General features: G+C 39.1%; 1 protein-coding gene across 1 annotated transcript in view; it reads left to right on the forward strand.

Moving 5' to 3' along the window:
• The window catches only part of NUP133 (nucleoporin 133), a 28,029-nt gene extending 5,568 nt beyond the window's left edge, over nucleotides 1–22,461 (forward strand). Inside the window, exons 6-26 of the mRNA XM_072331663.1 lie at nucleotides 158–328; nucleotides 691–846; nucleotides 963–1,033; nucleotides 1,156–1,303; nucleotides 2,484–2,631; nucleotides 3,488–3,645; nucleotides 4,688–4,779; nucleotides 6,507–6,670; nucleotides 8,185–8,279; nucleotides 8,394–8,618; nucleotides 9,102–9,224; nucleotides 9,640–9,739; nucleotides 10,640–10,882; nucleotides 11,300–11,433; nucleotides 12,166–12,324; nucleotides 13,575–13,710; nucleotides 15,019–15,137; nucleotides 16,614–16,694; nucleotides 18,370–18,434; nucleotides 20,379–20,467; nucleotides 21,108–22,461. Of these exons, the coding sequence (XP_072187764.1) occupies nucleotides 158–328; nucleotides 691–846; nucleotides 963–1,033; nucleotides 1,156–1,303; nucleotides 2,484–2,631; nucleotides 3,488–3,645; nucleotides 4,688–4,779; nucleotides 6,507–6,670; nucleotides 8,185–8,279; nucleotides 8,394–8,618; nucleotides 9,102–9,224; nucleotides 9,640–9,739; nucleotides 10,640–10,882; nucleotides 11,300–11,433; nucleotides 12,166–12,324; nucleotides 13,575–13,710; nucleotides 15,019–15,137; nucleotides 16,614–16,694; nucleotides 18,370–18,434; nucleotides 20,379–20,467; nucleotides 21,108–21,247 (2,817 nt within the window). The 3' untranslated portion in view covers nucleotides 21,248–22,461. The remainder of the gene's footprint in view (nucleotides 1–157; nucleotides 329–690; nucleotides 847–962; nucleotides 1,034–1,155; nucleotides 1,304–2,483; nucleotides 2,632–3,487; nucleotides 3,646–4,687; nucleotides 4,780–6,506; nucleotides 6,671–8,184; nucleotides 8,280–8,393; nucleotides 8,619–9,101; nucleotides 9,225–9,639; nucleotides 9,740–10,639; nucleotides 10,883–11,299; nucleotides 11,434–12,165; nucleotides 12,325–13,574; nucleotides 13,711–15,018; nucleotides 15,138–16,613; nucleotides 16,695–18,369; nucleotides 18,435–20,378; nucleotides 20,468–21,107) is intronic.
• Nucleotides 22,462–23,769: the final 1,308 nt, after the last annotated feature.

The raw sequence follows: 23,769 nt of genomic DNA on the forward strand, positions 1-23,769 counted from the left end.
TGAAAGTATATAACATTTCTGTTAATGCTCAAGTAATATGAATGGCTGGTGATTTGTTCAATCTTTCTCTTTGTGAGCTGACAAAGAATTTTAGGACTATTTAATGACTTGAAGAATGTGCTTTTAACTTTTTAACATAATTCCTTTTTTTTTTAAGGGAGGAAGCTTTATTTTATCATCTTCCAGAGGCCAGCTGATTCGACTGATTCCGGATAGTTCTGGCAAGATCCATCAGCACGCTCTGCCTCAGGGTCAGGGCATGTTTTCTGGAATTGGTCGAAAAGTTTCTTCTCTTCTGGGTATATTATCACCTGGAAATGACGCTGTGGTAAGCCTGAAAAAAATCAGACACTAATCTACTTTAATTTGTCCCTACTTTTCTGGTCTCAGTGTCTTGGAAAGGAAAAACACAAGTCTGCCTATGGATGTGTGATGTCAAAGAAAGAACAGAAGGCTCTTAATGATTTTGTGTTATAGGCTTTTTCTTTTTTGAAGTTAAAAAGGCAGACAGAAATCAAATGTGTATTTAGATCTGAAACAAAAAAGAACAGCTTTAAAGCACAGTGTTTCCTGGGGAGTTTGCAAAGCCTTAAAGTCTCACCTCTTGTTCCAGTTTCTCAAGGAAGCGATTTTCTTGTGCACTGAGTGGTATGGATTATTGTATCTGAGATTTTTCTATTTTAAATGCAGATTTCTAGTGTTCTTTGGGATAAAGAGAGATCAAGCTTTTATATGCTAACAAGTTCAAGTTTAAACAAATGGGAGATTGACAATTCATCAGAACGTTATATTCTCAGCTGGGATGTCAACAGAATCCTGAAGGAACACATTTCAGATGCAATTTGGGTAAGAACAAACTCACTGGGAAGTTCTGTTTTGTTTCCTTAACAAGCAACCATTCTTGTACTGTTATAAATCAGATACACTGTAGTTTGTTCTGTTTGGATTTCTTTTTTTTTTAGGGTTCTGAAAGTAACTATGAAGATATTAAAGGAGGAGTAAATATACAGTATATGGATTTGCAGCAGAATCGGTAAGGAACTACACTTCATCTGGTGTAATTTTACTTAAATATCTTTTTTCCAAGTGATGGAGTTCAAGCATGAGAAATATTTAATAATCACCTCTACTGACGTGATCCCTTTTGTTGAATAGTGATGGACTGGTGATACTTGCTGCAGCATGGCATCCTGGGGATCGTCCATGTCTTGTCTACTATACTCTAATAACAGTAGAAGATAAAGGCTTCCAGATGTCTGATGATGTTGTTGTGGAGGTCACTCAGTATAATCCATCTTTTCAGGTATGCAAATGAAAGCATTAAACTGAGCAAGGAGTGGAAGTAAAAGCAAAAACAATGAAGAGATCACAGAATGACAGAATTGTAGGAGTTGGAAGGTACCTCTAGTGATCATTGAGTTGAACTTGCCTGCTTATGCAGGTTCCCTACAGCAGGTTGCATGTGTTGGCATCCAAATGGGTTTTGAATATCTCCAGAGAAGGAGATTCTACAGCCTCTCTGGACAGCCTGTTCCAGTGCTCTGTTACTCTGACCATAAAGAAGTTCTTCCTTAGGTTAGTGTGTTCCTATTTCTGCCATTGCCCAGTGTTCTGTTGTTGCTCACCATGAGAGTCCACCGCCATTGACTTGACTCTCATATTTAAGATAAATATAAACATTACTGAGATAATCTCTCAGCTTTTCCTCATAAGGGAGATACTCCAGGCCCTTAATCATATGTTTTCCTTTCCACTGGTCTATTTCTAGGAGACCCTTGTCTGAAATGGGAAGCCCAGAACTAGGTGCAGTATTCCAGATGTGGCCTCACCAAGGCAGAATGGGAGAGTCTGCCTCCCTCAACCTGCTGGCCGTGTTCTTTGTACTGCATCCCAGATGCCTTTGGCCTTCTCAGCCACAGGAGCGCACTGCTGGCTCATGGTCAGCCTGTTGTCCATGAGGACACCCAGGTGCTTCTCTGTAGAGGTCATTTCCAGCAGGTCATCCCCCAACCTGTACTGCTGAATGCAGTTGCTTGTTCCTCCTCGGGTGCAAACAAACTCTATGCTTGCCCTTGAGTCCCATCAGGTTCTTCTCTTCCCAACTCTCCAGACTGTCCAGGTCTTTCTGAATGGCAGCACAGCCTTCTGATGTGACCAGTGGCTCCTCCCAGCTTTGTATCATCAGCAAACTTGCTATGAGTGGACTCTATCCATTAATCCAGGTCATTGATGAAGATATTGAACAAGGCTGGCTTCAGTGCCGATCCCTGGGGAACGCTGCTAGTTATAGGCCTAAAATCTTAAACTTTAGGACAGATGTAAAGCATCCTTTTGGGTCCGACGTCTTTTGTTGTTGTTTTATCCCTGTCCTGTTTAAAAAAAGAAAAAATAGATTTAATGCAACTGTAGATCGGCCTTAAAATGTTGGGTGTTTATTTGTTTAAGGTTATGACTATGATACTGTTCATATGTAATGCTTTCAGTCTGAAGAGGAAGTAATGTGCTGTCTGATGGTCCCAGATTACTTCAGCCACGCTGCTTACCTTTATAAGGAAGACGAGGTGTTCGCTTGTTCCACTGGAACTGGAAGAGTTTCGTTACCACAGGAGAAAATTTTATTTGGCTTTCAAGGTAACATGCAGGGAAGAATGTAATGCTTTGTTGATGGTTTTAATTGAATGTGTTCGTGCCATTACATTTCATAGAGAGTAGAATGATATTTACACTCCTTTTTCTCTTTAGGTCTTGAAAATTGAAGGGGTTTTTTTTTTTATAGGTATATGGAGAAAACACCAAAATGGCAGCTGGTACTGATTATTCTACAGTATTGTGGATGAAGTAAATCTATAATCCCAATAACTGATTCATAGAATCATAGAATGGCCTGTGTTAAAAAGGACCACAATGATAGCCTAGTTTCAATCCACCTGCCACAGTCAGGGTTGCCAAGCACTAGACCAGACTGTGCAGAGCCACGTCCAGCCTGGCCTTGAGTACCTCCAGAATGGGGCATTTACAACCTGTCTGGGCAAAGCTGAAGGCCTGGGAATCTTTCTTTTGTTTTTTCTTCCCTCCAGAGTTCGGTTTTCCTGAAATTAGCTTTGTTTTGAGGGTCAGCCTAATATTCATTGTAGGTCTATGTGCCAGGTTTCCAAGTACTCTGTCCTTGATATTCAGAGGTGTTTTTCGGTCTGAAGCAGAGATCATTCTTTAGGTAGAGTCTGAGCTACCAGAGTCTTGATGGGTTTTTCAGGGTGGATTTTGTGTGTGTGTGTGTGTGTGTGTGTGTGTGTTTTGTTTTTACCCAACAGTCCATGGAAATGTACAGAATTGGTAGCAGACAGTATTCACGGTTTTTGTAAGCCGGGTGCAGTTGTCAGAATTACTACTGGTTCCTAGCAAAATTAAATCAGTTTTTATGAACCCATGTCATATTTTGTTCTTAGTGTTCATTTGACATGCCTTTATTCCTTTGTCGCCATCTTAGGAGACAGCATTTTAGGAGCAGGTTCCTATACTAGCCTCCCTATCTTCTTTGTCAAAAGAAGTGGACTTATAACCATCTTATCCAGAGAAAACATTTCTGTGCTTCCTGAAGACCTTGAAGATTCTCTGTCCTCTTCCATTGCTGGACCAATAAGTGAGGTAATGGTTGAAAAGCAAGAGCAGAAACAAAATAGTTTTTCTGACAGCTTGTATTATGTCTGTGGAGATCTTAGCTATTTTGAGGATTGTTTTATTTTTTTACATAGAGATTTGAATCCTCTCAATCAGTTTCTAAAATCCAAGAAATTTTACAGTATTTGTCAGTTTGGGTGAGGTTTCTCCTCCCTACCCCTTGTTTAATTTTATTCATAGGTATATTACTTGGTGTCACTAAGCCTGATAGAATGTTCAGTTCAAACTTGTAGAAACTGGAGATTTTGCTCACTGTTCTGTCAGGATGCTCCCTAAAGCCTTTTCCTTTATGTACGTAAAATACAGGGTTTTCCTATTGCATTCTGAGAAGCCTAGAGTCTAAATTGAGAAGTGCTGAATATTGTTTCAACTCTTATACATGTTTTTGTTTGAATACAGCCCTACCAAAATGCGTGTGGTAGCATTTTTATTGCCATTGTGAGCACTGTGCATTTAGTAATTCTTAAATACTTTAAACGTGCTGTCTTTAATACGTATGTAGAATTTGCTGTTAAGATGTCTCTGGAGTAGGTGGGAAGAATGGAAAACCTTGCTAAAATAGAAAATAGGAGTGATGTTGATGGGCTAATAGTAAGTTTGAATTTTTATGCCAGTTAAATCACCTTTTTAGATGTGTTAGCATGAATTAGTGTTTTAGTAGAAGGCATTTGTGATGGTAACTCAAATAGAACTGTATTTTTCTCACTGAGTTAATCTCCACCTAGATTTGTCTGTAGTACTTGTGGGCAATAGAACATACTGTTACATGGTTAAATTCTGTCAAAAATGTTAGGTTTGAATGCCTAAAACATATGTGTACATATATTATATACACACACACAGACTTACTTTACTTTATTGTAAGGTGTCTTTTGGGCTTAACAAACGCATCTGCTTCCAAACGACACTTTTATTTTGAATAAATATTGTTATAAAGAAAAACAGTTTTAATTTCATAATGAAGCTTAATATTTGTCTTTCATCTGAAATACTTTCTCTGTGTTTTAAGAGTCCGGCATTTGATCAAAGCAGTAGGCTAGAAATCGTAGCTCAAGAAGATAAGACAAAGCTTCTGAAAGCTGCTTTTCTACAATACTGCAGGTAAAAATTGCATTCTATCTTTGAGATTTTGTTTGCTATTCCTGAAGGCTCATTGGTACTTGAGTAGGAAATTGTCTTGGTGAAGGTTTACTGTTGTGCTCCTTAAGTGACAATGGTTTTTGTGACATGTGCACTTGGTTAGAATAGCACAGGTGCTTCACTTCTTCATTAGCTCAAGATGCATGCTAAGAAGGAGCAGACCTTATATTGGAATTATATTGTTCGCTCTGTGTAAACCCTGCAGCACTCCATTAGTGCCAGTGAGAACATTCCCAGCTTTGTTCATTTATTTTCTGTATTCTTTCAGTGTGACGCTTTGTTGTTAAAAGTAAATAGGTCTTCCTATTAATTCTCACCTTTATTTGCTTATCAGTTCTCAGTAACACTTTAGAAAATGTTGAATTGATCCTGCATATAGCAGAGGGGTTGAAACTTGATGATCATTATAGTCCTTTTCAACCCTGGTCGTTCTATTTTGCTATGATTCTATTTCCATAAACATAACTAACAAGGCAGATTTTGTGGAAAGCCAACGTCCTAATGAAAGCAACTTTACTGTTGCAACACTTGGGATGCCTCTGAAGGGTTTGCTGTTCAGATACATGGCTGATACATACAAAAGAGGAAGAGGACGGAGGGAAAATGTACGGAGATGCAGGCTTGGATTAACTCTACTTAGAAGGGATTGTTTTCAATATATATTCATTACTACAAAGCAGACAAATGGAAGCACTCTTAAGACTAATCTCTGTAAAGAGTCTTAAGATTGGGAAATAAGTGATTTAAGTAGGAGTGTTTTTTGACATAGAGCTGCATATATGAAGTAGAAGATTATATAAAGGATTCAGTGCATAGAGTAAAGGATGGCAGTTTGTGGTTTGACAGAGGCAATAAAGCAGCCCATAAATCCCTTAGAAACGTGTCCTGTGGAGAGATGAAGATGAAGAACCTCCTTCCCATAAAAGATGTATTACATTCGAGTTTTTAAAAGCATGTTTTACTTGATGAAACTTGTTAAGTTTCCAGATGCAATGCTGATTTTATTCCAGACGTTTGGCTTAGACGAACATTCATGATTAATGCTGAAAGTGTTTGGAATCACAGTAATCCTTGGTTGAGTACAGTAATTTTTAATCACAAAATCAAAACAGGGCTTTTTGTGTATATTGAATGCTTCTTGCACACAGTGCTTCAGTACATCGTCATATCTTGAAAGCTGAAAGGACGTTTAGATGCTTCTTCTCTACTCTTTATTTACTGATCTGAATGAAAAGAGTTTCTGAAACGTACAGGAAATATGAGTAATTCATTATAACATTTGTCAGATTTTTGAGAGCTTTTACTGTATTGACACTTGTGGGAGTGATGTTGTGGACTCTCGAAGGGATTCTGCAGCAAGCAGTTGATCTTTGGAGACTTAATTATCTCTGATAATAAATAAATAGAGCAAAGGATGAACTTTTTTCCATTAATAAGAATAGGGATAATAAAAAGTAAATTCAAACACTTGCTGGTTGTTTTTACATTTAAAGACTGTACAATCTGCTTAATTTAGAAGAATCAGAATACCTTTTATATGTGATTAAGGATAGCCCAAACAACATTCAGTGTTTATAGCCTAAAATACAAAAAGAGCATCTCAAAAGGTGCTACAAATTGAGTGGTTCTTGTTCCTATAATCCTACCATATTTTTAATTTCATGTTCATTGTGTTTCTTTTATTTCAGGAAAGATATAGTTAATGCTCAAAGCATGGTAGTTGAACTGTTTCCAAGTAACGCAGATGCGGATTCTGATGCTGAACTGGATAGGGCAGTGACTCAGATCAGTGTGGATTTAATGGATGATTACCCTGCCTCTGATCCAAGATGGGCTGAATCTGTACCTGAAGGTAAGCAAAATGTGTGGTTGATCTGTGAGAAACTGCTTATAGTACTTGAGGTAAAATCATAGTTTAATTTGCAAAGAAAGCATAAATGTTTCCTCCACCTCAAGATGTATTTTCAGAAAGACAAAAAGATGCACCTTATGGGACCGCCGGGTTAACTTCCAGTCTACTGTGGTTAGTTCAGGACTTTGTATGGTAATGGAAACAGCAAAGAAAATGAGTGTCTCTGAGGATGGGACTTTCTGCACAGAGCGAGTGGTACCACTTTAGTGCTACTGTAATTCTTTGAGTAGATGTGCATTATTTTCTGCAGATAAATGTGTTAAGGAAAGCAAGGATCTGTTTGCTCATGCGTGACCCTTTGTTAGCGTGGCTGTACAACTTCTGATAGGTTTGGACCCTGGGTTGGGTTGAGTTAGCTCATCTCTTTTGGCACATTGGTGTTAATATCTGCTTTAAAAAGGAAAGCATTTTGATTTTTCTTTTGCTATGGGTAAAGTATTAAAATAGACACCTTTTAAGAAAGAAATCTCTTTGTTCGTGATTCTCTTCAACAGTGTTAACTTGAAGCTGTCCCCAGGACCTCGAGGCAGCAGTTGCCAGTTCCTGAATGGTCTCACTTGAAAGTGTGTGTAATAAGAACATACAGGTGTAGGAAATCATCAGGCATCAAGTCCTTAGTATTTTCTGAATCTCCATTTCATCTTTAACTCAGCAATTTATCTGCACTTCTTATTGGCTAAGGAGAGAAGGGGAAGTTCACTGTTTCTTGGAACTAGTCTTGCTAATTTTGCTGATAGTGATAGTTCTTTTGAGTTTTGTATCTTAGTAGTTGTTAGCTAAAAGCATAAATAGAATGTAAGAAAGTATTTAAATACAAAAATAATTCTGCCTCTGGGGAATCTGCTGAGGTGAGAAAGCTGTGGGGGTGCTCTTAAAGAAGCTTCCATCATCCTTCCTGACTCCTTCATTGTTTGGTAGATGTGTTAACGTGCTTTTCAGATGTAAGTTCTTTTGCAGAGGAGGAAAAGTAGTGCTGAGTTAGGCCACTGCTTATGTCATGCAGTGGAACTGTTCAGGCAATGCAGAGGCAAAACACAAGGCTGAGTGCCTGAAACTGCAGACTTTATTTTGTAGTAGCTGTGGTCAAGGGCATATAAATTCAGCCTTAGCCAATCTGCTATGATAATAAAGATATTAATCTTATTACGACTTGAATAAGCTCGTAAGCTGTTAGTTTAGCAGCATAACAAATTCATGAGTGCTTCGGAGTAGTGCTGCTAAGAGATACTTTATTGCTTCTAAAGGCTTTATTTTCAACTATAGTAAGAGTTCAGAAGCCCCATTAAAAACAGCAGTATACAAACGTGCATGTGTATATTTAAAGACAAGTGCTGGTGTTGTAGCAGTACAGAAACTTACATAAATCCATCAGCCTCAGTGGTAAAGGAAAATGGTGATCCTTGATATGAAGCCATAAAGTGTTCTAAGATGTATGTACTTTTTTTCCTGTCCAGAAGCCAGTGGTTTCAGCAACACGTCCCTCATTCTTCTTCATCAGCTAGAGGATAAGACAAAAGCTCATTCCTTCTTCATTGAGTTTCTTCACCAGGTAATATCTTACTGTGTACTGCTTATATCAGCAAACACAGGGAACTGTTTTTTGACTTAAAGTAAAACGATTTAAAGTGTGGATGGTGGTATTTGTTTGTTTGTTTTCTAAAAGGTTGGCATATTTGAACGACTGGGCAGTTTTCCAGTCCGGGGGATGCCGATGGCAACTCGACTGTTGCTCTGTGAGCATGCAGAAAAACTAGCAGCTGCTATTGTTCTCAAGAATCATCACTCCAGGCTGCCTGACCTCCTGAATGCTGCTATACTGATTGCTTTAAACAAAAGGGACTGTGACATTCCACCAAGTCTTACCCCTGCAGATATTTTCTTTCGAGAGGTAAGAGCAGCAAACTGCATAGAATCCTTTCATTTCTAAATGGTATTGCATGTAGAGAACGCTGGAATGTGTTAAGGTATACTTTGAAGTATTTAATTTAATCTTCGTCCTTGAAAATATTTAAAAGAATTACACGGAGCACTTGAGGTTTTTCTAATGTATAGTTGTATGTTTTTCCCCAGTAGAGGGCATTAATTGCTAATGGAGGAAAACAAATATGATAGAAAATTAGTCTTATTTTGATTGTTTAAAAAGTACCATTTTTTTTCTGTCTGACTTAAGGCTGGCAGTGAGGCAATGTATCTGTTCTAGCTATTGTTTCAAATGTAAGTTAGTGGTTTCTTTATCCATGGCAGTAGTTAATATTTTTGGGTATTGATCTGGATTTTTGGATCTTCTGTGCAACTCTTGTCATTTGGCTTGTACATACGAGGTGGGGATGCATGTGTTGGTGATCAGTGCAATTTTTCTTTCTATTTTAAGGTGTCCCAGATAGATTCCATCTTTGGATGCTTGCTAGAAGAGGAGGAGCAAATCTTGAGAGAGATGCATATTGAATCAATAGAGTGGGCCCAAGTAGTTGTCAATGTGAACAACATCATTAAGGTATAGAACTGCACCAACAGGAATGGTCTTGGGAAGGGCAAACATTAGTGAGTGCTCATTTGTTGTGTACATCAGTACATACGAGTTTCTGATATGTGAAGTAAATACATTTTTCATATGTCTAAATATATTAGAGCAGAAGAGGTGGTCTGGTGCAGGGTTAGGGACATTGCTATTCCTCCTTAGGCACTGCTAAAGAGAGTTTGAGAAGCTGCAGTGTTGAAAGAAGTATCTGTATTTGTAGCAAAGAGTGAAGAGTTGGAGAACTGAGATTTCTTGCTCAGTCTGTTCCCTCCTGTATAACTGAGAAGGAAGGCACCATTAAAATAACATTAGAATTGTAAAAGACAGTGTCTTTGATAATCTGTGTTACACAGGTAGGTTTTAAGATACGTATTTGCTTACCTTTAAACAGGATATGCTACAAGCTGCCTGTCAGTATCGTCAGTCTAGAGCATCCTTATATAAAACAGGAGAGCTTCCAGAAAGAGAGCCTGAATATATTCCGTGGACAGGTGAGAAATTACTACTTCAGTAATTATTCGAAACAAAAAGGGTTTCTCTTGTGTTCTGGAAAACATGAATTCCAATCTGAATGTTAAACTTATTGTTGGAAGCTTCTCAAAGATGGTCAGTAAGAGTGGGAGAAGTGGATAAATGAACACTTATTCTGTTCAGGGTGGTGGGTTTTTTGATGATTGTTTTTGCATTGCAGATTCGGCTACAAAGTTGAGGAGACAAAGCTAACATGTGTATTTTTTTTATTACTCTGTGCTGGTTCCGGTTGATGCGATGGGATACACAACGTTCAAGTAAATCATGTGATCTAGAGCTGTTTCAGAGGGGACCTGTGGTTCTCTGTGTGCTTGGATGTGTTTTGTCAGAAGAAATGCTTGCAGAAGCAAGCACTTCTGGGTTGGTGTTTAGGTTTTCTTCTGGCTTTTACGTACAAAACACTTGTTGAACGCTCCTAGGATCAAAATGTTTTGAAAAGCACAATCTGTGTGAACTGTTCTGGTGTTTTATGATTACACTCATACATTTCATGTGGGTTCACAGAAGCTATTTATTTATTTAGCATATTCTCTTTCCTCTGAGATCACGCTAGTTCTTCTTGGATTAGCCAATCCCTATAGCTGATAGCGTAGGTCTCTGTACTTTGGGGAATGTGTTTTTGCTTCTTGGTTGTTTACTCCATTTTGGCCACGTTTAATATTGAAAGGAAGATGGGAGCGTGTAGTTGGTGTGATTTTTCTGGTAGTGTTTGATGTCAAACTTAAGGTGCTTATTAGCCCTTATTTTCCCTTTCTCTTTTTTTTCTTTCTAATTTTACTTGGTAGTGCTATTGTTATACTTCAGCTTGGACTCCTTTGTAGTTGAGGTGGTTTTAACATCTACTGTGTTGTTTTTCCAAGCTTCCAGCAGCGTACGTGCAGCAATAACACGCCAGCATGGAATCATTCTGAAGGTGGTGTATCCTCAGGTGGACAGCAATCTCCGTAGCATTGTGGCTGAACAGGTGGTGGCACTGCTCGATTGCTTTCTAGATGGTTACGTTTCTCAGCTGAAGTCTGTGGACAGACCTGCTGATCAAGAGAGATACAGCAATCTGGAAATGGAATATGTGCAGAAGAGATCAGAGCTCTTGTCTCCTCTCCGTAAGTACTGATTGTTTTCATTAATGCAAGGTTTGAATGTTCTGTGCAGTGAGAAAATGGTGCAGACCTAACAGAGTAAATGGAATTAAATGGAATTCGTGTATGAATTCTCTTTGTTTTGCATTTGACTTCAGTATATTAATTACTGATTTTTATGATTTAAAGAGATATTTGTGAAATGAGAACAGCTTAGTGTTCCTTCTAAGATTGCCTCCATAGCCATACCTCTGAGAAGTTTGTTCAGCATTTATCACAGTAAAAGTTGAACCTTGATTAATCAAACTTGTGACTGCATCTGATACATTAAACATCTTCAATGAACAATTGACCTGAAATTTGTTTTCGTTTCACTCAGGCATCTTCTATCAGTTAAAGATGAACGTATCTGATGTAACTTTTCTCTTCCTGCTTACTCAGTTTCCCTGGGACAATATCAGATGGCAGCTGCTTTAGCAGAGAAGTATTGTGACTTTGATATCCTGGTGCAGATGTGTGAGCAGACGGACAACCAGGCCAGGCTACAACGTTACATGAGTCAGTTTGCAGATCAGGTATCTCCATTCTTCTTTACCTCAACCACATTTAAATAACACTTTATAAGAACTACGTGTTTATGTGTATACATACATATTTACACAAACACACAGGATGTTATGTGGAAAACTGGAGCCAAGATTTACCTTGCAAGACTTAATGGAACAATTTTCCCAGAGCTTGCAAAAAAGAAACGTCAACAGAAATACGTTCTCTTTAGTTAAGTGTCTTCAATACTCATTTTGGTGGTGTGGAGTTTTTCGTTTACTCGTCTTTTGTTTCGTTTTGAAAGTGCTGCTTTCTGAAGAGGACTTACTGTGGCAAACATAGAAGGGAATAGATCACATCTAATGTGTAGAATGTCAGATCACATCTAATGTGTAGAATGTCAGATCACATCTAATGTGTAGAATGTCAGATTTTTGGAATTGCTAAAGCACTTGAAACAACATCAGCATTCAATTTTGAAATAGCATTCAGGATCACTCTCAAAAGACTAAGTGAAATCTCAAACTTAAATCCTGATTAGTTATTTAACGCTAAAGTTTATGAGGTTAAAATAGTTTGGGGGAGTTGTTCTTTGTGTTTTACTCTTTTTTCATCAACCATATTTTTTTTGGGGGGGGGGGTTGTTTTATTAATCAGGTTAACCCATGTTTTTCCAGTGGTAGTTTATGAAGTATTTTGCCCAATAAGACAAATAAGGTGCTTAAAGGCAACTTCTAATGTGTGTTTGTTTTCCTATTTAGAATTTCTCAGATTTCCTGTTTCGCTGGTACTTGGAAAAAGGAAAGCGAGGGAAGCTGTTATCTCAGCCTATTGCTCAGCACGGACAGCTGGCCAGTTTCTTGCAAGCGCATGAGCACCTGAGCTGGTTACATGAAATCAATAGTCAGGATTTGCAGAAGGTAGGCTTTCTTCATACGAACAAGCTCAAGTTTCATGTTTTAAAGCTTTCAACCACTGGGTCAGAAGTTTATGATAAAAAGAATGATGCCTAACTACCTGAATGAGGGGATAAAGGCACAGATCATTAATGAAGTACCAGAAGAACCCCCTCCAGGCACCAACTGCAGTATCACATGAGCTACTGCATCACGGAATGGAAATCAGAGCTGCTTTTCACCCCTTGTTGATGACAAAATATTAGACATAGATATAATCACCAATCTGGTCACAGTGAGAGTTCACAGTGGCTATCAGTAACATCCTCAAGATTATCTAGCAAGGGGAAAACAAATTTAGATTTCAAAACTAATCTATTGAAAGCAGAGAAATTCTGAGATGTCACAAAATTAAAAAGGGGGGGGGGGTATATTATATAGCAGTTATTATAGCAGTTTATTTTTAAAGTAGTTAGCCTCCACAGAGATAGATTGATGTTTAATTTTAAGCTTGATTCTTTGTTGCCTTTTAGGCTGCCCAGTATTTTCCTACTTCTGGCAACAGCTTGTGTGCCCATTTATTAATATATGGTGGGTGGAAACCTTTCTGATACTGTGAATTGAGTTGATAATACTATATAACCTTTCAAAAAAAGAAAAAGGGGGGCTGTAGAAATATGAGAGTTTTGTATGGATGAAGATGATACAAGTGGCTGAAGAGTGTTTGGGAATCTAATACTCCACTGAGACTTTGTTGTTTAGAGCAAAGCACTGTGAAGAGGTAGACAAGGATTCTAGAACAGAAGTAATTCAGGCTGTTCTCAGAAATGTTCCGTTCCTTTGTCAGACATGCAGGTAAATTCTTGCCTGTTTGATTACTACAGTGGTTAGAAAACAGTTAGACTTACAAGCAAATTCCTGACTTAACGTTAAATAAACTGCACGCAGAACATTGCCTGACTCTTATGGAGAAGCCTTGAATAGAATCCTAGGGATACAATATGTAAAGTTGCAGCTTGTCCTTTAATCATAAGGTAGTTATTCTCCATTATTGAAGGAAAGTATTCTGGGAATGTGATAAGAGTAGAGATCTATATCTTCCTATACCATTTAATGCAGGACTTCAATTTGCAACTGGTAAGTCTTCAGAAATACACACGGCAATATTACAGATGTTAAAGAGCTGTGAGACTGCGGCTCAGATGAAGTCCTTACCTGTTCGCCTTTTGGTGTTAACTTCTAAAACTGTTGTACAGCGTGGTTATTTATTTTAGGCTCACAGAACACTGCAAACTTTAGCAAACATGGAGACCAGATTTTTTGCAAAGAAGAAAACCCTTCTAGGCTTGAGTAAATTAGCTGCACTGGCATCTGATTTCTCAGAAGACATACTGCAAGAAAAGATAGAAGGTAAGAACAACTACAGACTAATGTGAAGAACAGATGAATAAGGTTACTGAATTATAATCAAGTTGTTTTTGTGACTACTTCGTTTTCTTAGATGAAGGCTCTAGCTTATGTTTGGTAAGGATATATGGTCTGATGACTGTTCATTTTGCTGAGAACGAGGAAGGGAGCATGAGGCAGTCACCTCAGTATTCAGCTTTACCTGTGAGTTACCAAGAGTAGTAGAAGAGTTCCCCTGCTCTGCCTTTCCATCACACTTAAATACTCTTTCCCTGCTGTTGTTTGTGCAGCATGTGCTTCTGTGAGTTTGTGGAAAAGCATTTTCTACATTGATAGTTAAACTACTACTGGCCACCAGGGGGAGGCTCTGAAGTATCGCTGAAGCTTTCATGAGCTTACTTGTATTTAACTGTGTATGTTATGTGCAGTACTTGAATGGGAACTTGCTGAAAAAGTCTTGGAATAAGGGATAGTTCAGCAGGTGTCACAAATTATTTTCAGCATATAATAACTTGTCCTTGTGTTTTTTTTATTATATAATTACAAAGCTTTGCATATAATTTGTGTGAATGCAATTTTGTAATGTGTGCTAATACTGATGTGAACAGTCTCATCGTCACAGAGGGAAACCTTAAAATAAGGAAAGCAAAACTTAATTCTGAGAGTATGTGATGATCAGGATCTGGTGTGGGCTCTCCTGGGGTACCCATTTCTGTATGGCAGAGGACATCAATTTTAAAACTTCTGCTGCTTGTGTATAGATTTTTGCCTCTATAAGGAGGGAATAATTATTTCTGCCATATTCTGCTCATCCACTTGAGCAGATAGAATACTCCTTTAGAATTCTTTTCTCATTTCTAAAATACAGTGGAACTGCAGGGGGTGGAATTTGCTTGGTGTGGGTAGAGTTACTCTGTTTTGATTCTGCCTCAGCCCAGTAGGTTTCTAAATCTGAAGCAGGTTGTAGTGGAAAACAAAACCATTTGCAAAGGAGCAAGTTGATAGCACAGGTGGCTCCTAGAAATCACAGCTCATTTGCTTTCCTATCTAATGTCATAGCATAGCATCCCTCCATTGCAATGGACTAGTTCTTTGGCCTGTAAAAGAAAAAACTTATTGGTCTGCTCTACACTGGGAACATGAGGGGAAAGTAACATCTCACCAGGGGTTATACTACTGTAATGGAAATATTTCTATGCTTAAACAACTCAGGTTAGTGTCCAGGTAAAATATTCATAACAAACAGGCTGTGCCATAAAATGTATTACGTTTTAATAATGTGAAACAATTATTTCTTCCAATGGCTACTAGAAATAGCAGAACAGGAACGCTTCCTTCTACATCAGGAGACACTTCCTGAGCAGTTACTGGTAGACAAACAGCTGAACCTCAATGACATGCCGGTGCTGTCTGCAACTCAGCTCATTGATGTAAGTACCTCATGTTCTCTTCATTACACAATTACAAGTTCCTGTATATATTCTACTTCTGGCATTATAAAATAAATGCGATCACAGATGGTGTTTATCTCTTTTATGACTCTCTAACCACCTAAAGATCCGGCATGAATTTATCTTAATTGTCTTTCACCAACTACACATATAAAAATATTTTATTAGTACAGGATTTCTTTGAATATGTACTTGTGGGTGCTACAAAGAAAAGAAGCAAATAAAATCAGTGCCAGAAGTTGTTGTCTCATTTTCAAATGCCGGTACAATTTTTACCTTCTGTCACATCCTTGGTAGGGCAGAACTTGGAAAACAGAAGGAACAAAGAGTTCCTGTTCAATGAAGAAAGATGCTACAGCCTAGAAAAAGAAAGGGCAGGAAGGGCCTTTTGGCCACTTGTTGCAAAAAAGCACACAGTGTCTTTCTATCTTTAATAACAAACAACACCAAAAAAATGCCCGTCCTAGTTCTGGGATCGGTACAGCTGATTGCTCTTCCACACTCGTTTCTGGTGGTAGCCTGGACCCTTGCTGTTTCTGCCCCTATTGGCGGCATACTTTTATCATCCAGTCATGCACACAAAACATGTGCGATAAGTAGCAACAATATGTTGTAAAACAAACCATGCCTCATCTGGGTTTCAGTTTAACAGCTCATTACTTTTCTGTAATCCTGTGGAAAATCAGAAGCCGGTGAAATCAGAAGCACAGCTGTTAAACATGCACCAAATGGGAGAAGTTTGTTTCAGAACAATGCTAGTTGTGTGCGGATTCTGGGGTCTGGATAAATACCTCTATCTTTAATTGAGACTTTCTGTGGGACTGGGGAAGAATGGGAAGCGTCATAAGTGTCATAATTGACAAGCACTGGTGTCATGCCAGTTTTCCTTCTGAGTTCTCTCTGTTGTCTAACCAATGTTCTTTCATCGTCATGTTGCAAGTAACAAGCAACTCAGTGTAAACAAAAGGTGCGTTAATGTTAGTTTTGCTTGCAAGTACTGGTTCAGATCTTGCTTATAAGGGAAAAAATGAAATGTGAATGGCAAAACTGCCTGTTTTTAAAAGGTGGAAGGGCTGTACATGCATTTATGTGCTGCTTTACGCTTTAATTGTTAAAGTAATCCTGCGAGTTCACTTTATTTGTGGAGCTGAGCTCTAGCTGCAGTAGTCCAGGAATGTTACTGCCTTAAATGGCATTTAAATTTGAAACCTAGCAGCTTTCTATCCAATGTCATTTGTCCGCAGACCATTGTCATGTAGGTGGAATGCCAACCTAAAACCTTAAGTATCTTCCTTACTATAAAAATACTTGCGATTGAATCAAGGCATATTTTCATGAGAAGGTCATGTAAGTGGAAAATACATGGTGGTCTTCCCACAAAGAGTTGTTCGTGCTATCAGTTACATTAGTTTGCAGGCTAAAAATAATTCTCTACATTCATCTTTCACATCATAGATGTACATATGTGATGAGAACAGAAGGGCCAACGAGTATGACTTCAAGAAAGCACTTGATCTACTGGAATATATTGATGAGGTAAGAATTTCTAATCCAGAAATGTGTTTTGAGCACTTAAGCTAGGCTATTGCATCTGTAGTTAGTTAAGAGCATATTGGCTTAGTGTATAGCAGTTAAAAATAGTCCCTAATGTGTTTTTTGGTTTGTTTTTTAAGTCACTGAAGATTTAATGCCAAAGTGGTTTAGATCATTGAAGAAAAATGACACTCCTCTCATCCTCAGTTCCCATTTATAGTCTACTTTCGTTTTTAGAGCCTTGCTTCCCCACAGGCTTTCTGCAAACAGGACCAAGATTTGTTTTCAGTTGTTTTGTTCTTGCATCTCCGCTATTGGCAGTTTCCTCTGATTAGCATGAGATAATGTAGGATAAAGAGTTGCCAACTTTCTAGCACAGCCGTAGCATTCAACTACCGATTTGCTTTTTTAAGCTTGGAGTGTTCACTGCAGCTCACTGAGTGATCCAGTAAATTGTCAGGGGTAACTTTAAAGTAAGCATTGGTAAAACAACACCTGAGAAACATCAAACCTCAATTAAAGGCTGTCTTCACTAAAAAGTAAAAGCTGTATTATTTCAGTGAGTTATTCCAGGTTTCTCCTATGGATGGCTTGGAAATGCACAGTCACTGAGGAGAGAGATTGCTAAATCAGCTGCTAACCCTTAAATAAGAGTAAGGAGGGGTGGACCTGGGTTCCACTTTGATTGCATTGCTTGCACCTGAGCTCCCAGCGTTATCCACACTTTCTGACCTGATGCTCATTCATTGGTTCAGGCCATCACCTAGCAATTTCTATACACTCCACACCTTCACAGCATGAACCAATATTTGAACAAGTCAGAAGTGAGCCCTTACTGTTCTAGCAATAATACAATATATACGACAATGCATGTACAGAACCCATTTTGATGTAGGATGTCAAGGTGGTTGTTGACAGTCTGTTGTGCAGTACTTGATGCTCCTGAGGAGGCTTATGTTCTTCATGGACTGCTTCAGGCTCGCTTTGGCATTTCCCCTAAGTTCAGCAGTCCATCACCAGATGTCATGATGATTCTTTATGGACACTGGAGTATATTGGAGTGGTGTCACTCCCACCAGTGGTCCCATGAACTTAGTGTCAAACAGAGCAGTATAGATGTTTGACTGGCACAAGGAAGGATAGGTCTGCCCTCCATGCTAGTATACAGATTGTGTTTTGGTCCTAATGACTCTGCTAGCACCAGAGCACGTCCACACCTTTGGTACCACACTCCTTGGCTTCATATCTGCTGGATCACTATATCAGGAATTCACAACATATGTGTCCTAGTAGAAATGCTGATTCATGTCAGCTTGCTCAGGCTCACCAAGAAAAGAGCCTTGATTTCAGCCACCATTTAGCATGTTAACATTGCCTGGAATGTGCTATTCTACAAATTGGCAGACGTTTGTGTGCTTTAAAATATATTCTTTTTCAAATTGAGATAGTTGGTCTTCTGGGGGTGTAGAAAGTCCGAGTTCTGTCTTCAAATGGAAATGGAGTCTTCAGTGGTTCAATAGTACCATCAGCTCATTTGTTTAAGGAGTGTGTTGTTTTTAACCATGTTCAGATCTTGAAGGTTACCTAATCGATATCATCTGTGTCACAGCAGTGATTTTTAGTTTTTAAACAAGCAGATCTTAAAATTACCTGTCTTTTCTCCTTATGTGATATATAGGAAGAGGAGGTGGATGTGAATGATCTTAAACTTAAAATTCTCTGCATGGCTCTCCGAAGAGATGGGTAAGTGCAGCATGAATGAAAATCAGCAGGAGTACCTGTGTTGTAGCTATTCCAGAATTAAACGTTAGCACACTATTATTCTTCAGCTCACTGAAAAGATTGAATGCAGAGCATAAGGTTAGTAAAGTATGAAGAATGTGGTGTGAAACTCCTATGGAAGAATAATACCTCGTTAGCTTTGCTCACTGGCAACCTTGCTATTCATTTTCAGCACCTGGGAAAGAGCAGTGAGCTGTACAGTGATTGATGCTGAAACTTTTTTCCATTTGAAGCATCTCAAGAGGAAGCTTTTTAAGAGCAACGTGTGCGTTGATTGTTCCTATAAGCTTCTCTTCCATTTGTTTGTGACCATTGAACCACTTTAACACGCTAATGGCTTTTTCCTCGTATTAAGCTGTACTCTTGACTGTAAGAGATCAAAGCCCCAGATGCTGCTTAGAAGATCCATTCTTACAGGTCTTCAGCATTGAATACAGGCTGAATCCAATTGGTCAGAGGAGTCTTTTCTTCAAGCAGTGCTACTGTTAAATAACTCAGATGGTATTCTGTTTCCTTTCTTACAAATCTCCGGAAGTTATCCGGCTTTACTAACTGATAGCCATGTTCTAAACAGACCTTAGAAAGTAAGGATGCAGCATACGTTCCAAATGCACAGTGCCATTTGTGATGAAAACGTTAATAAGCACCGTTTGGATTCACATCTGTGCGTAGGATAGATCCCAAAGGATGGTGGGCTGCAGAAAATAAATTCCTAGCTGCGTGACTTATTGCCACATGTGACACAAATATATGAAGAAAAAGCTCCAGGCTATTCTAATTGTTTTCTTCCTTTTCTATTAGTTGAAAGATAGGAGAATCTAGAACTCTGAAATGGCACCAGTCTAGAAATAGATTTGCATCTGCCTGCCTTGGGCCAAAAACAGTTTTGTGCACAATATTTGGACCATTCAGATTCTATGTAGTGTTGACAAGATTTTGCCCCGTCCACTAGCTAACCATGTGCAATTAGAGGCCACTTGGTACTTCATTGTGTTTTGAAAACTTGATCTCCCAGTTGATTTTCCAGTATGGCAAGGCTCACAAAGGTTTACAGACGTCAGTTTAAAAAGAGATAGTGTTAGTTTTCTTCAGTGTGTGGAATAAAATATTATTTGAAGTATTACAGTTACCTGCCTTTTAAGACTGGAACCTGTTTTCTACTGCCATAACCACAAATGGTGGTAAGTTTCTTGGATAGAACAGAGAGCCTTGCTCAAAGTGCTCCTGACTTTCAGGTAGGGCTTTCATCATCCCTCCTCTGTACAGAGGAGAAGGAAAGCACCACCAAGTCTTTCATCTTCCCTTCCTCCTTCTCTTAGTCTCTTCCCAGTAGAGGTAACAATGAAGTTTTGCAGGGTAAAGCCAGAACAAACTGAAATACAGAGGATGTGGCAGTAGGAGCTTTCATGAGGCAGACCCAGATTTGAAAGTGTCACTTAAAATAACATTTCTCTTAGAAAAATCCATTTGGAGCTTTCGTATCACAGAAGAGTCTTGCACTGATAAGTCTTTCACATTTAATCACCAGTGAAACTCAGCTTGTATATTTGTGTGTGCTGTTACAAGCCTACAGCTTGTACTGTATGGTTTTTTCCTCCCTTTTTCCTCATTTGTTTTAAAAACCAACTCAGCAAATTGTTGCTCTCGCTGTATTCTGCCAAAAGATACATCCCTGCTTTGATCTCAGTCATTAGTTATCGAGAATGGGTGGTTCTTGTCTTGACGCACTCTCTTGGAATATTGGGTAAGGAAACCTCTTGTTCTGAGCTGTAACCACACACGTAGTGTTTGTGTGTGAACATGTATTATCACCTTTGATAACTTACCAGATTCCCCTGTAATTTTTTTCTTGTTTTCAATTCAATTGATGCAATTCTCCTTGCAAATTGTTCTTTGACTTTGCAGATGGTCCAGTTCAGAAGGTAAAGATGATCCAATAGAAGCATCTAGAGATAGTATATTTGTGAAAATTCTGCAAAAGCTATTGAAGGAAGGTAAGGTGAACATAAACGTGAACATGAAATGCAGTTTATTTTATAACTGCTTGAAACTAATACGTAGTGACTCGTACATATCTAGAGTAACTAATGTGTGTTTAAGGTAATAAAAACCTCCATGTGCATTCCCTTAGATAATTACAATTATATGGGATTTAATTCTCTCTATGGATGAAAGAGAGGAGCTGATTTCTTGGCTATAATCTCAGTGCCCTCCAATTATTGGCTCAGTGGGGCAGCTGTCTGGTTTTAATGGTTTCCTGTTGCCCAGCAAAGCATGTCTGCATCTCTTCTGTAAGAAGACAGAAACACCGCAACTGATACTACCAGTATTGTTCATGTGACTGATATTTCCCTTGTAAAATGCAACATTAATACTTAGGTTTCTATGAAAGTGTTTCAGGTTTAATAATAAATTCAATGGGGAAGTCATTGGGAAGCTCTCTTTAGGCAGGAGATATTAGGCTTGTTTTTTACAGGATGCTGAAGTTTTACTGCGTTTCGTCATGTGCATAACAGAATTATGAGTTTGTCTGAATTCCAAGAAGATGCAGAAATGAGTGTTTGCTTAAAAGAATCTTAAATGCTAATGGGAAGTACTGTTATCAGTTCCGTAATGCAAGGTTTTGTATTGTAGGGGTTCAGTTAAGTGAGTATTTACCGGACGTGAAGGACTTCCTGCAAGCAGATGAACTCGGCTCCTTGAGATATAACGCTTACTTTGAATTTGTGCTAAAGGCAAACTATGAGCACTATGTTCAAGGGCAACCATCATGATCGTCACTTTAAGGAAGTACTTTTTTCTAAAGTACTGTTGAATTCGTGTATACTTCTTTCTTTTTTTTACAGTCTGTTGGGTTGGTTTTTGTTGTTTGGGTTTTTTGTTTTTTGGTTTTTTTTGCTAAAACTTTGTAGTAAATTCTATTAAGAGTAATATATTTGGTTGTGGTCTTAATTTCAGCTGGGGTGGGGTTGTTATCTTCATAGTGTCTGGTGTGCTCGTGTACCCGAGAGCTGTGCTGCTGTAGAACATGACAATAATCAGCAGGTGGAGCGGGCTGCTGGGATTGAAGTGGCTCAGGTAGATTTGGACTGGCAACATGAGAGTGAATTATTTCCAGCTCAGTGGGGCCCATGGCCCCTCAGGATGTCAAGGAAGAGACGCAACATATAGATCCAGGGGTGGACTTGAATATGGGCACTATTGTACAGGTTATCCATGAATGTGCAGCACGCACTGCAATTAAGCAGTGGATAAAACCTCTCTGGTATGGAGAACAGTGGCTGAAACATAAATATGGGATGGCCTGGCCAGTGGATTTTATCATATTCCCACAAACTCACCATGGCAAGCACCATGTGCTTGCAATAGTGATAGCAACCACTGGGTAAAACAGATTGTATGTTCCATGCTACTGCCCAAAATTTGATCGTTGGTGTTAAAATACAAGTTTTAACTTGTGTTCACAAGGGTGACATGGCACCCTAAAAAGACTCAAGTTAGATAATGAGTTTAACTTCCAAAACAATTTCATAACAACCAGGGCCACAGAGTGTGGCAGTGACTGTATCATATCCCCTATCCTGCACCCGTCTCTGGAAAAACTGAATGATACAATGGGCTGTTAAAGACTACATTGAGAGCAATGGGTTCTGGGGCACTCAAACACTGGGACACGTATTTGGCAAAAGCTGCATGATTAGTCAGCACCTGGGATCTGCCAATCAAGCTGGTCCTGCCCAATTAAACCTTGTACACACTGTAGAAGGAGATAAAAGTGCTGGCAGTGCATATGAGGAACGTGCTGGGTAAGGCAGTCTGTTGTTCCAGCATTGAGCAAAGGCAAGCCTATTTGTGGGATTGCTTCTGCTCAAGGACCTGGGTGCACATGGTGGGTAATGCAGAAGGATGGGGATGTCTGTAAGGTGATTTGATGCTGGATGAGAACAGCTAGTAATTTAAACTGTATGATATTACATTACTACGTAATACTGCGTGTCGTCACGTTTGTGGTCATTACTTCTCTTGTTAATGCTATTGCAATAAGAACTACCCAGGTTAAAGAAGAACAAACTCCAATGGGACCAGAACTAGCTTCTGCGTGCAGTAACCCAACGCTGCGAATCATTCCTTCTGCACTGGGCTTCATCTGTCAGTACAGTTCTTCGAAGTTGCGAACTAAATGAATACCGTGAATTTGTGTGAACGGCCCACTGTATGTATATATTGTATATATATCAAAAAGCAAGATAGGGGATGGTAATCAGCATGTGTAGAAGTTATGGGACCTAAACATGATGTAAATGATACAGAATAAGGGGTGTCTTAGTTTCAGCTGGGATGGAATTGTCTTCTTCATAGTGTCTGGTATGATGCTGTGTTTTGGTTCTAGGAGAAAGACAGCGTTGATAACACATCAGTATTTGTAGTTGCTGCTAAGCAGTCAAGCCCATTCTCAGTGAAGGGCCCGAGGAGCTGGGAGGGAACAGAATTAGGACAGCTGATTCAAACTAGCTAAAGGATTCCACACTATATGACATCAAGCAGAATGAGTTTTGAAGGGGGTGGGAGTTCATCTCTCACTCTTCCACTGCTCAGGGGCTAGCTGGGCATAGGTTTGGGGATGGTGAGCAATTGCTTGTTCATCTCTTGTTATATACATTCACATATACATATAGTCATAACTACTATCCTTTACCTTTTCTCTGTCCTAGAAAGTATGAGTTGTTTTATTCTCTCCCCCATTGCAGTGGGAAGAGGGGGAATGAGCAAATGACTGCATGGTGCTCCGCTACCTGCCAGGTTAAGCCATAGCAGCCTTAAATTAATAAACATTGCCACCTTGGTCAGGGGAGGCAGCAGTGTGTTTTCAGGGGAAAAAATAAGTAAAGCTTTTGTTTTCCATGCATTTTGTAAACTCGCTGTTTTGTTGTGTTTTTTCTTTACTGTGAGACCTGCCTGATAGTCAGAAAGTTGCAAAGCCACACAAGGTGAAACCTGAGCCCTGCCGAAGGGAGCAGAAACTCTTGCTCTCACTTCACAGGGTCTGTGATTTAAGTTCAGATAACGTATTCAGCAACATTAGTGCTTGATGACTATATTTTGTTTAAGAAACACATAAGTTCTTCTATAGGAGAGCTTTCCTACCAATGCTTCTCATGTATTCTGCGCTGTGTACACTGCCTGCAGCAGAAACTAGTTTCAGCTTTGCAGTAAAGATTGCCATAAAGATAGCTGGCTTCTCTCTACTTGTCACCAAGCACTACCGTCGTTCAGATGCGTCTGGCCCAGAAATACA

This window comes from Excalfactoria chinensis, chromosome 3, assembly GCF_039878825.1.
Source record: "Excalfactoria chinensis isolate bCotChi1 chromosome 3, bCotChi1.hap2, whole genome shotgun sequence".
Classification (NCBI taxonomy): Eukaryota; Metazoa; Chordata; class Aves; order Galliformes; family Phasianidae; genus Excalfactoria; species Excalfactoria chinensis.